At 41.1% G+C, this 12,060-nt stretch overlaps 1 protein-coding gene across 1 annotated transcript in view; it reads right to left on the reverse strand.

Moving 5' to 3' along the window:
- LOC126185073 (putative transcription factor capicua) overlaps window positions 1–12,060 on the reverse strand; it is a 316,920-nt gene that overhangs the window by 157,547 nt on the left and 147,313 nt on the right. The window contains exon 11 of the mRNA XM_049927858.1: window positions 10,887–11,138. Within this exon, the coding sequence (XP_049783815.1) occupies window positions 10,887–11,138 (252 nt within the window). The remainder of the gene's footprint in view (window positions 1–10,886; window positions 11,139–12,060) is intronic.

Raw genomic sequence — 12,060 nt, forward strand, 5'->3', positions numbered from 1 at the left:
GTACTTGGCATTATAGCAACCTCGGTCTTTCTCCTGGGCTTTCAGAGCCTGTACGAGAACCAGCATTTCAGACTTGCAACAGTGGAACATAAAGAGTGGAGTGGTGGAAGTATGTAGTGTCTCACTTCACTGTGTCATATGCAAAGAACATGATGAGCAGTACTGTCTGCCAATCTATCTTTTCGAAATCAAAGTACATCAAGAGCATATCTGCCAGTGTCTTATTAAAGCATTCAGTGGGGCTATTGGGGGGGGGGGGGGGTTAGTGATAGGTGGCTGTCATCATGCAGGTGATGGTTGGTTGGTTGGTTGGTTTGTTTGGGGAAGGAGACCAGACAGCGTGGTCATCGGTCTCATTGGATTAGGGAAGGATTGGGAAGGAAGTTGGCTGTGCCCTTTCAGAGGAACCATCCTGGCATTTGCCTGGAGCGATTTAGGGAAATCATGGAAAACCTAAATCAGGATGGCCGGACGCGGGATTGAACCGTCGTCCTCCCGAATGCGAGTCCAGTGTCTAACCAATGCGCCATCCCGCACAATTTGCAGGTAATGTCGAAATGTGAAATTACCTCTGATACCAGTCTCGACTGGAAAACTTTTCCACAATCCGAGGTCATCACACAAGTAACTCCGAGGTCATCACACAAGTAACTCCGAGGTCATCACACAAGTAACTCCATGTTTCAAAATGATGTCTTCTAGAGTGCACTTAATTTCTGCAGCTTCAGCAGGTGGTACAGCTTTGATGACAGTATAGCGGGTGAGGTAGGTATAGCAGTACTACCTATAGAATCACATTTGTCGATTTTGGGAAACTTCCCAAGAGGGCAATTCAAGTTCCATGGAATGGTACTGTTGCTTGCAACAGCTCCCAACAACCGGGAAGTAACCAGTTTTGTGACATTTTACGAGTTCCTAAATAGAAGTGAATTATATTGTTTCATCCAGGTGATTTGGCAGTTTAGTTTTTGGATTTCTGCATGTTAATTTAATATTTACTACACACAGTTCTCAAATTTTCATTTGTGTCAGAATGTACATCAATTTTGTGACATTTTAAAAGTTCTTAACCAGGAGAGAGTTATTTAGTCTCACCTGTGTGCTCTGGTAGTCTAATATTTGAATCTCTGCATGTTAATTGACCATATTTACCCGATTATAAGACAAGGTTTTTTTTTCCAAATTCGTCATTCAAAAAATGCAGGGTCGTCTTAAATTTGCAGAGTAAACGATTACTGCTAAGGTCAATTTCTTACACTGTTTAATAGATTAGTACAGGAGTTCTCTTACATTTACAGATGAAACTTTGGCTACTGAGCTTTTGCACATATTTATTTTTCACAATCCCAAAGGATAAGGCATATCAAATAATACTTGTGTTTGAATACACTCATTATTTCCCAATACACGAAAGTGCTCAATACAGTGTCAGGTTTGTTTGAATAATCACGTGATATTTTACATGCAGCACTACTGCAAGGGACACGCGAGAAAATATGAACTAGCCATTACAACTATCTAATGCTCCACTTAAAAATTGACGATTTTGTGAAACAAAGGAGGAAATAACATTATATTCTATCAGTTTACAAAATTTTGTTGTCTTTTAAGAGGTTTGCAATAAAAGTTTTCATGCATGTATGAATACCATATACACGCAATTGTGCTTTTTTTTTTGAATAAAGGTAACATCCAAAGGTAGAAATCTTTTCATTTAAAAACCATTACTTAATTCTGAACCCTGGTCAATATTTTATTTAATTATGAGAAACTAATGATTTACCAAGTGGGTTGCAAATGAGAAATTCAGTCACTATACACATTTTAGAATACCGGAGAAAATTGTTACAAGCTTTCAATCAGCTTTAGAACAAGATGACATCCAGATGAAATGAAAAGGGAAATTAATCCAGAATGAAATGTCTAACAAACGAAATAAATCATATTAAACTGACTGTAATTGTTGGTGTGAAAATAAATAATCCTGAAGTAACAATGAGTATCAAAACTGATACAGTGATTAGTGAAGAGAGGTTGTTGTAGTGAGACTTAATACTGTTATTCCCAAATCCTCCAAAAATATATGAAAAATTTATCTATTCAAAAAAAACAGATAAAAATTCACTTGACACCTTCCTGGGAGAGATCTCCACTCCTTCCAAATTAATAATGTAAGTGTAGACCAGATGTGGCTTGAATTCAAAGAAATAGTATCATCAGCAATCAAGATATTTACACCTAATAAATTAACTAATGACGTAGCTGATCCCCCATAGTACACAAAACAGGTCAGAACAACTTAGAGCTTGAAATTTAGCACAGAGCTTGAAATTTAGCACAGACTTAAATGAGAGATGCTTATAAGAGCTTCTATAACGAAATCTTGTGTCAAAATCTAGGAGAAAATTCAGAGAGATTTTAGTCATAAGTAAAGTATGCTAGCGGCAAGACACAAGCAATGCCTTCTCTGTGTGATAGCTGTCGATGACAGTGCTGCTAAAGCAGAGTTACTATACACAGCCTTCTGAAATTCCTTCATCAAAGATTCCAGAATTCGAATCAACAACAGCTGCCAACATGAGTAACTTATAAGTAGAAATCCTCTGAGTAGTGAAGCAACTCACTTAATAAAAGTGACCCTTCTGGTCCAGACTGTATCAATTAGGTTCCATTCAGAGTATGCTGATGCAACAGCTCTATACTTAACAATTACATACAACTGTTCACTCGACAAAAGATCCACACCCAAAGATTGGAAAGTTACACAGGTCACACCAATATTCAAGAAAAGCAATAGGAGTAATCCATTAAATTACAGTCCCATATCATTAACATCGATATGCAGCAGGATTCTGGAATGTATATTGTGTTCAAACATTATGAATTACATTGAAGAGAATGGCCTATTGACACACAGTCAACATGGATTTAGGAAACACCATTCTAGTGAAACAAAACTAGCTCTTCTCTCACATGAAGTGTTTTGTGCTATCAACAAGGAATTTCAAATTGATTCCATATTTCTAGAATCCCAGAAGGCTTTTGACACCGTAATTCACAAGTGGCTTGTAATCAAATTACACGCTTATGGAATATCATCTCAGTTATGTGATTGGATTTGTGATTTCCTGTCAGAGAGGTCACAGTTCATAGTTACCGATGGAAAGTCATCGAGTAAAACATAAGTTATATCTGTGTTCTCCAAGGTATTATCGTAGGGCCTCTGCCGTTCCCTATCTATATAAATGATTTAGGAGACAATCTGAGCAGCAATGTTAGGTTGTTTGCAGATGATGCTGTTGTTCACTGCTTATTAAAGTTATCAAAGATAACTGTATGGTGCAAAAATTGGCTATTGACCCTACAGAATGAAAACTGTGAGGTTATCCACATGAGTGCAAAAAGGAATCCATTAAACTTCAGTTACACAAAAAAAAAATCAATCAAATCTGAAGGTCATAAATATCTAGGAATTATAACTGCAAACAACTTAAATTGGAAAGAACACACAAAAATGTTGTGTGTAAGGCTAACCAAAGACTATTTTATTGGCAGGATGCTTAGAAAATGCAACAGATCTATTATAGAGCCTGCCTACACCATGCTTTTCTGTCCTCTGCTGGAGTACTACTATGCAGTGTGGGATGCCTACCAGACAGGGTTAATGGAGTACACCGAGAAAGTTCAAAGACAGGCAGCATGTTTTGTATTATCAAGAAAAAGGGGGGAGAGTGTTACGGACGTGATACAGGATTTGAGATGTACATTATTTAAAGCAAGGTTTTTCTGGTTGCGGAGGGATCTTCTCACGAAATTTCAATCACTAACATTCTAACTCCGCATGCGAAAATATTTTGTTGACACCTACCTACAAAGGGAGGAATGATGATGATGATGATGATAATAATAATAATAATAATAATCCAGAATGAGATTTTCACTCTGCAGCGGAGTGTGCGCTGATATGAAACTTCCTGGCAGATTAAAACTGTGTGCCCGACCGAGACTCGAACTCGGGACCTTTGCCTTTCGCGGGCAAGTGCTCTACCATCTGAGCTACTGAAGCACGACTCACGCTCGGTCTCACAGCTTTACTTCTGCCAGTATCTCATCTCCTACCTTCCTCTCGGTCGGGCACACAGTTTTAATCTGCCAGGAAGTTTCATATCAGCACACACTCCGCTGCAGAGTGAAAATCTCATTCTGGAAACATCCCCCAGGCTGTGGTTAAGCCATGTCTCCGCAATATCCTTTCTTTCAGGAGTGCTAGTTCTGCAAGGTTCGCAGGAGAGCTTCTGTAAAGTTTGGAAGGTAGGAGACGAGATACTGGCAGAAGTAAAGCTGTGAGACCGGGCGTGAGTCGTGCTTCGGTAGCTCAGATGGTAGAATATTTGCCCGCGAAAGGCAAAGGTCCCGAGTTCGAGTCTCAGTCGGGCACACAGTTTTAATCCGCCAGGAAGTTTCAATAATAATAGTAATAATAATAATAGTAAAATACAAGAAATAAGATCTCTCAGATATAGGTGTTTGTCTCTTTTGTGGGTTGTTTTAGAATGGAATAACAGAGAATTACTGTGAAGGGGGTTTGAAGAGCCCTCTGCCATGCACTTAAGTGTGTTTGCTGAGTATCCATGTATATGTGGAATTACTAGACTTTTTCTTTTTCTCTTCAGCAGCTTGCTGGGAGGGCTTCTCTGAAATAGGTTCAGGTACAGATGAAGAGCGTGAAGCCCTTCAACCAGCAGCTTATAACTCCTTCAGCCACTGGCTGGTGTTCACTTTTGCACAGGAGGAGACCTTGGGAAGTAGAGTCCCAATGAACCCCTTCCATGCAAGAGGAGCTAGAAAAGGTTGTTGCTTCTCTGGTTGGAGGGGACTGGGTCCAATGTCCCCTATGTTTGGAAGGGAGAGGGGGGGGGGGGGGCAACGGAAGAAGAGGTGCCCCCAGTCACCAAGGGACGTGAGACGGAGGTGGGTGGGGAGATGCACTCGGCAGCACTGAGGGCCCACTGTAGGAGGCTTAGACAAGGGGGGCTACCATCACCAGAGAGCAACATTGTCATAGCTGCAATGTAAGTTGACAGCAATCAAACGGGCTTGAACCTGCGATACCTCTTTCTATCATCTCCTGGTACGTCAGCCTGTCCAGGGTCATGTGTTCCATAATTTTACCCTCCTTTTGAAGAACTGCGCAGTCACATGAGCAATGAGAGTGGTGCTCTCTACAGTGGATGCAGGTGGGAGGAGGGGCACATGGAGTATTAGGATACAATGGACATCCACAATCTCTCAATGTGTTGCTGGAAATGCACTGGGAAGACATGTGCCCGAATTTCCAGCACTTAAAGCACCACACAGGGGGAGGGACGTATGGTTTTATATCACATTGGTATACCTCAACTTGAGCTCTTAAGGCAACGAATCAACCGCAAAGACCAAGACGAAGGTACTGGTAGCAACCCTATTATCTTTTGATCCCTTATTAGGTGCTCCAGCCGAAGTGAACATCCGTCTCAATGACCGGACCATTTTTAGGCTTTTATGAGGAGTGACAAACTGAAATGTCACCCAGCTTGTCACAGGCACACCTGACACTGGGATGGAGATGCTGTCCAGGACTGACCCATTTCTCATTTTGGACAGTGTTGCCACTTCCCCAAACTAACCTCCTGGATTTCAACAAAAAATAGAGGCTTTTTAGCTAGAAAGGAGTCCCCACTGGTTCTGATTGAGGCAAATATGGCTCTCTTGTTTCTTTAACCCTACATTCCTCCCATGGGGTAACTTGGGAGGTGAACAATTTGGGGCCACGCTTCCTGGCATTAAAAATCTACCCTTCCTTTGTTAGAGACTGCTGGGGCCATTCAGCCACCAGCAAAAAGACGACTTGGTCTGCTTCATTTCGGGTGATCCACTCTGATGTCACATACTCTGACCAGGGGCTCTCCCCACAGGTGCCATCCAGACACAGCAAATGCACACTGCACAATGGCCATTACTGGGAGTCCTGATGCCTCAAGACAGACAGACATCTACTCCTGGGCGTACATGGGGAGTTTGCAGCTCATGCATCAGCACTGTGATCCCTGTGTTGTCAGGGAGCAAGGGGCAACCAAGAAGGTACATGATCCCCCCTCCCCCCCCCCCCCTTTCACGAAGGACTGGCTACTGCGCTGGATATTGGGTACAAAAAGAACCATTATTGTCATGGCTGCAGGACATGATAGCACACAATGGATGTAAAGCATGCACCGTGTAAGACTTCCTTGCCCAAAAGGCTGGATGATGGTTACAATTACATTTCCATTACAATAACAAGTGCAGAAGGTCTCAAAGCACGATGGATACATAATGCACCATGTAAGGTGTCCTTCCTCAAATCACCCGCACTTTGTAGAATTTGGAAAGTTGGAGGTTAAACCCAAAAAATGGACCACAACTCATTAAGCCAAAAGGTACGAGACACTTTTTAGTTGCTTCTTATGGCAGGCAGGAATACTGCAGGTCTATTCCAGCCCCTGAACCCACAATGGGGCCTAGGGAACGGTGATTGGCTGCATACCATAGGTCAACTTCAATCATCTGCAACTGACTGGCGTGAATAGTACTGTTGTGATAGTTGATTTCCTGTGGCATAGCAGTTGTAAAAATTTTCCCTGTTTTGCTGCAATAACATACAAAGTATCCAGGGCGACCCCAATGAAAACACACTGGCAGGTCATCCTCAATCTTCCAAATGTCTGTTCTGTGGGCTGTTATACTTTGCTGAGGAGTTAATTGCACCCACATTGGCTGAGTGCAGGGTGGTTGTTTGATAGCTGCAGCTTATGTGTGATTGACCGAATTCACTCTTCCCGACACATCTGACTGGTGGCAGAGATCAGTGCTAAAGACTGATACACCTTATCTTCTATGTTCTCTATTACCTCCTGCGATATGGAGTCAACATTCATGGCTGCCATCTCTTGCTTATTCAGTGCAACAGTTCTGGCAGCCATTGAATGTTGTATCTCTTCTCTCACAACCTGTTGTATTGAGAGGGGTGAGGCCACTGTGGTCTTCTACAACTGCCACAGGGACCACAGTTGGGAGGCAGCCATAACTCTTTAATCTGACTCGCCTTCTGTTGTATTTTCTCAATGCACAGGCACCACTTGATGAATTACCATGTCCAGAATGAGATTTTCACCCTGCAGCGGAGTGTGCGCTGATATGAGACTTCCTGGCAGATTAAAACTGTGTGCCGCACCGAGACTCGAACTAGGGACCTTTGCCTTCCATGGGCAAGTGCTCTACTATCTGAGCTACCCAAGCACTTGCCCGCGGAAGGCAAAGGTCTCGGTCCGGCACACAGTTTTAATCTGCCAGGAAGTTTCAATTACCATGTCATTGTACCATCCATTAGTAAGAGCTTGGTACATGTCTTCTGCAACTAGTTTCATCAAGTGTCAGATTCTGTCATTTTCGGATTCACCATGTGGGATAGGACTAAAACATTCTGTATGTAGGACTGTGTCATTTCTCCATGACATTAGGTGCTGTTCTTCTGCTAAAAGGACTTGCTGCTGATTATCGCCACACTTTTTCTTCAGCTCGGCACTTGAATTTATCTCAGCTAATGAGCTTCTCTTCATTGTTTTTGAGCCACTAAAAGGTTTTGCCATAGAAGTAAAAGTGCACATTTACCAATTACATCATGCCATCATCACACAGTGTGTCATCAATGCACAAACACCATGTGCCATCCTTCTTCTTCACAAGGATCACAAGTGAAGACCGAGGTGTGTCTGAAGTTTGAATGCTGTCATTTTGCAGCACGTGTTTGGCGACTTGGTCAAATCCTTCCAGTCATTTGACTAGCACCTCCAGAAAACACTGACGGATGCCTGATGTGTAGCTGACTTATTGATGTTTTGGAATTCATTGGTCTCCAGAACATCTGGACTGTGGGAGTGATGTACTGAGTGTATTCCTGTCCATGTACGTGATGACTTTTATGTTGTCTACTTGGAGCCACAGTGTTGTAAATTTTTTGAAATGCCCAATATCTCCATCAAACAATGTCACATTGTAACCAGAATCAAGTCCAAACCCAAAAGCCTGGTCATCAGTGAAGTACAACACTTAGCACTGAACACACGTTTCTTACAAATATCAACATACAACCAGACCAGATGAACACTTCAATGTAGGATGCTGCTATTTATACAGTAATCAAATATTCCAGAAAGTAAAAACATTACAAACATTAGAAATTTCGATAACCTTCCAGTAATGATAAATACTAAATAACAAATAACAGCTGATAGTCATGTTTGAAGTGGCAACCCACAACACGCTTGCCAGTGATGCTAATCGCTACGCGACACTGCCTTCAGTACAGTTTATGGGGCACTCAACTGCGCGGTCATCAGCATCCATACAAAGTCCCAATTTTCACGACAGTCCAATTTTTTTCACAGTCCAATCTAGCCATTGTCAGGAATAATGATGATGATGATGATGGTGAAATGATGAGGACAACACAAACACCCAGTCCCCAGGCAGCACCCTATTTGTGTAGCTGGTATCAATAAGTGTCGTATCAATAACTTATTTATACTGGTACTGTGTTTGCAACTAATGAAACTTTTTTTTTTCATAACAATACACGTTCTTTTATTCAGTTAAAACATCACCAATGGTAAGACTTTCACATCTGCGTCTTGCTTTTAATGTTGATGTGATGTCTGTCTTCACTTTTCACTTGAATTTACCCCTTTGGCAATGGAAGTGCATGTAAATAAAATAAGAAACTGAGAACACAACTGGTGAACTGCGACATAAAAGACTGACAATCAGGTCTACTGGTAGTGCAATATTTTTTGGACAGCCAACATGCACGCACACATGGAATCAAGTGAGGGGAAAAAGACTGTTTCCACAATCCCCATTTCATCCCTCACAGGCATTCTTCTCTGCTGCCTATTGCACAGTGAACTGAATTAAAAGGCAAGGCGCACTCGCTTTATTTACTTTAGCACATGAATAGTGAATGGAAAGCTATGACAAAGTCCTAGTTCATTTAAGAAATTGAGCCATTCTGATTTGGTCTCTAAACGAATGGTTGTGGCCATCTCTACTGCAAAGAGAGATGAAATTTATCAGAGTTCACTGGTGCACAGCCAGATGATCAGATGCTGTGTGATATCACTATTTGTCATCTTATTTCTCATATCCTAGAGACAAAAATATCCTGCATTCTATCACGACAGATTCTACATCTATATCTACATCTACATCCATACTCCGCAAGCCACCTGACGGTGTGTGGCGGAGGGTACCCTGAGTACCTCTATCGGTTCTCCCTTCTATTCCAGTCTCATATTGTTCGTGGAAAGAAGGATTGTCGGTACGCTTCTGTGTGGACTCTAATCTCTCTGATTTTATCCTCATGGTCTCTTCACGAGATATACGTAGGAGGTAGCAATATACTGCTTGACTCTTCAGTGAAGGTATGTTCTCGAAACTTTAACAAAAGCCCGTACCGAGCTACTGAGCGTCTCTCCTGCAGAGTCTTCTACTGGAGTTTATCTATCATCTCTGTACCACTTTCGCGATTACTAAATGATCCTGTAACGAAGCGCGCTGCTCTCCGTTGGATCTTCTCTATCTCTTCTATCAACCCTATCTGGTATGGATCCCACGCTGCTGAGCGATATTCAAGCAGTGGGCGAACAAGCGTACTGTAACCTACTTCCTTTGTTTTCGGATTGCATTTCCTTACGATTCTTCCAATGAATCTCAGTCTGGCATCTGCTTTAGCGACGATCAACTTTATATGATCATTCCATTTTAAATCACTCCTAATGCGTACTCCCAGATAATTTATGGAATTAACTGCTTCCAGTTGCTGACCTGCTATTTTGTAGCTAAATGATAAGGGATCTATCTATCTATGTATTCGCAGCACATTACACTTGTCTACATTTAGATTCAATTGCCACTCCCTGCACCATGCATCAATTCGCTGCAGATCCTCCTGCATTTCAGTACAATTTTCCATTGTTACAACCTCTCGATACACCACAGCATCATCTGCAAAAAGCCTCAGTGAACTTCTGATGTCATCCACCAGGTCATTTATGTATATTGTGAATAGCAATGGTCCTATGACACTCCCCAGCAGCACACCTGAAATCACTCTTACTTCGGAAGACTTCTCTCCCTTGAGAATGACATGTTGCGTTCTGTTATCTAGGAACTCCTCAATCCAATCACACAATTGGTCTGATAGTCCATATGCTCTTACTTTGTTCATTAAACGACTGTGGGGAACTGTATCGAATGCCTTGCGGAAGTCAAGTCACAATTTATTGTCCTTGTCCTCAAATGTTACATTAGGTGCAGGGGAAATACTAATTACTAATTCCGGGTAATTACACACATACTGGAAGAAACTAACACAGTTGTAACTCTTCCAGCAAAAATGCTGTGCAAGATACTTTTGCTCTGCATTGCAGCATGCACTGTATTTCAGAACTGTGCTACTTACACTTCTTTGCTCCACATTGTGTGTCAATTCTCACTCAAGCCAGACACCATCCAATAAACAGCCTCCAAAAACAGAAACCTACCAAAATATAAGATCATCCCCTATTTTCCCAGTATTCATGTCCAATTCATGGTGGTAACTTTTTAAGCTAATTAAATATGCATAGCATATTATCACTGCATTTCCTGCCAAATTGTATTGAAGACCATCTCCACGTACCAAATTCATAACCAGCACTGCATTCCCACAATTTAGTACAATAGTGAAACCCTCTTGTATGTTACTAGTAGAGCTGCACGAGACACAGACACAAGGTTTACAAAGAGAACTGATGAAATCTTACTACACATACCTCAACATTTTGTAGTTCATCTCCTTGAAATGCAGAAACAGCTGGAATTCCACTATTGTCAGTTGGCTGGGAATGAGTGACATTTTGGACAGGTCCTGGGCTTTGTTGCCCGCTTTGGACTGTATCACTTCCTTCATCTACTGATCCAAGTTTCCCACGAAGCTCACCTTTACAGGAGCTTGTTGAAGATTTCCTACGATCTTTACTACACCACTTCCAGTCAGGATGAGCTCTGAAATGTGCCTCCTTTACCTATAATTTGCAAGTCATACAGAAGTAATGACAAAAGTACCAGTACTTGAGAAAAGTAAAGCACAACTACATAAAAATATCTGAGGAAAACTAAATAAAAAATACTATATCTGCAAGATATATTTTCAGGTTTAAATCAACTCAATAAAATTTACCTTTACTTTGCTTTACCAATCTTTAGGATAAATCTGTCCTCAACCTGAAGGTTGGTTTGAATATAGCAGCGTTTTACCAACATGATGCTATTAGATGCAGTATGGAATCCCCTTCCTCCTATCTTTGAACTGACTTCCCCAACAAGTTACAGAGAGTGTACCGCATGAACTCTGAACCATGGTACCTACCACTTGGCACTTTTCAAATTGGTTATGACTGCCAGAGGTGAAAGAAGTGATAAGCAACAGAAATAATCCTTGGATTGAATGAAGATTGAAACCCACAATTATGGACTTTTAGTCTGAAACTTATCCACCAAGCTACACACCTAAATATTACATGTTAGTGATTCAATAATGACCCAGTAACAGGAGTTAACTACATTCTAGAAGCCATGTCTAATTAACAGTTAACAGTACAGTCATTTGCACCTTCACTGGCATTTTAACAAAAATAATTTTCTTTTTTGCCACTTTTGGTGCAATAACTCTTGTTTTATTTGCTCTTTATTGATTTATTGAGCTTATCATTACATACTATAAGGGACTTATACTGCGTAATAGTGTTATAGTGTTATATTGTTAAATAAAGGCACGGAACTCCAAAAACTCATAATCCTTGTGAAAGCTAATTTTTTATTCTAGTAGTTTCATCGTCATTCTATAAATATTCCATTTTTCAACCCAGTAAAATGTGACAATCTAACCAACCGTTCATTACAACAGTAACTATATTGAAATGTTAATGGCAATTTGCTAAAAATGAC

Source organism: Schistocerca cancellata, chromosome 4 (genome assembly GCF_023864275.1).
Source record: "Schistocerca cancellata isolate TAMUIC-IGC-003103 chromosome 4, iqSchCanc2.1, whole genome shotgun sequence".
Classification (NCBI taxonomy): Eukaryota; Metazoa; Arthropoda; class Insecta; order Orthoptera; family Acrididae; genus Schistocerca; species Schistocerca cancellata.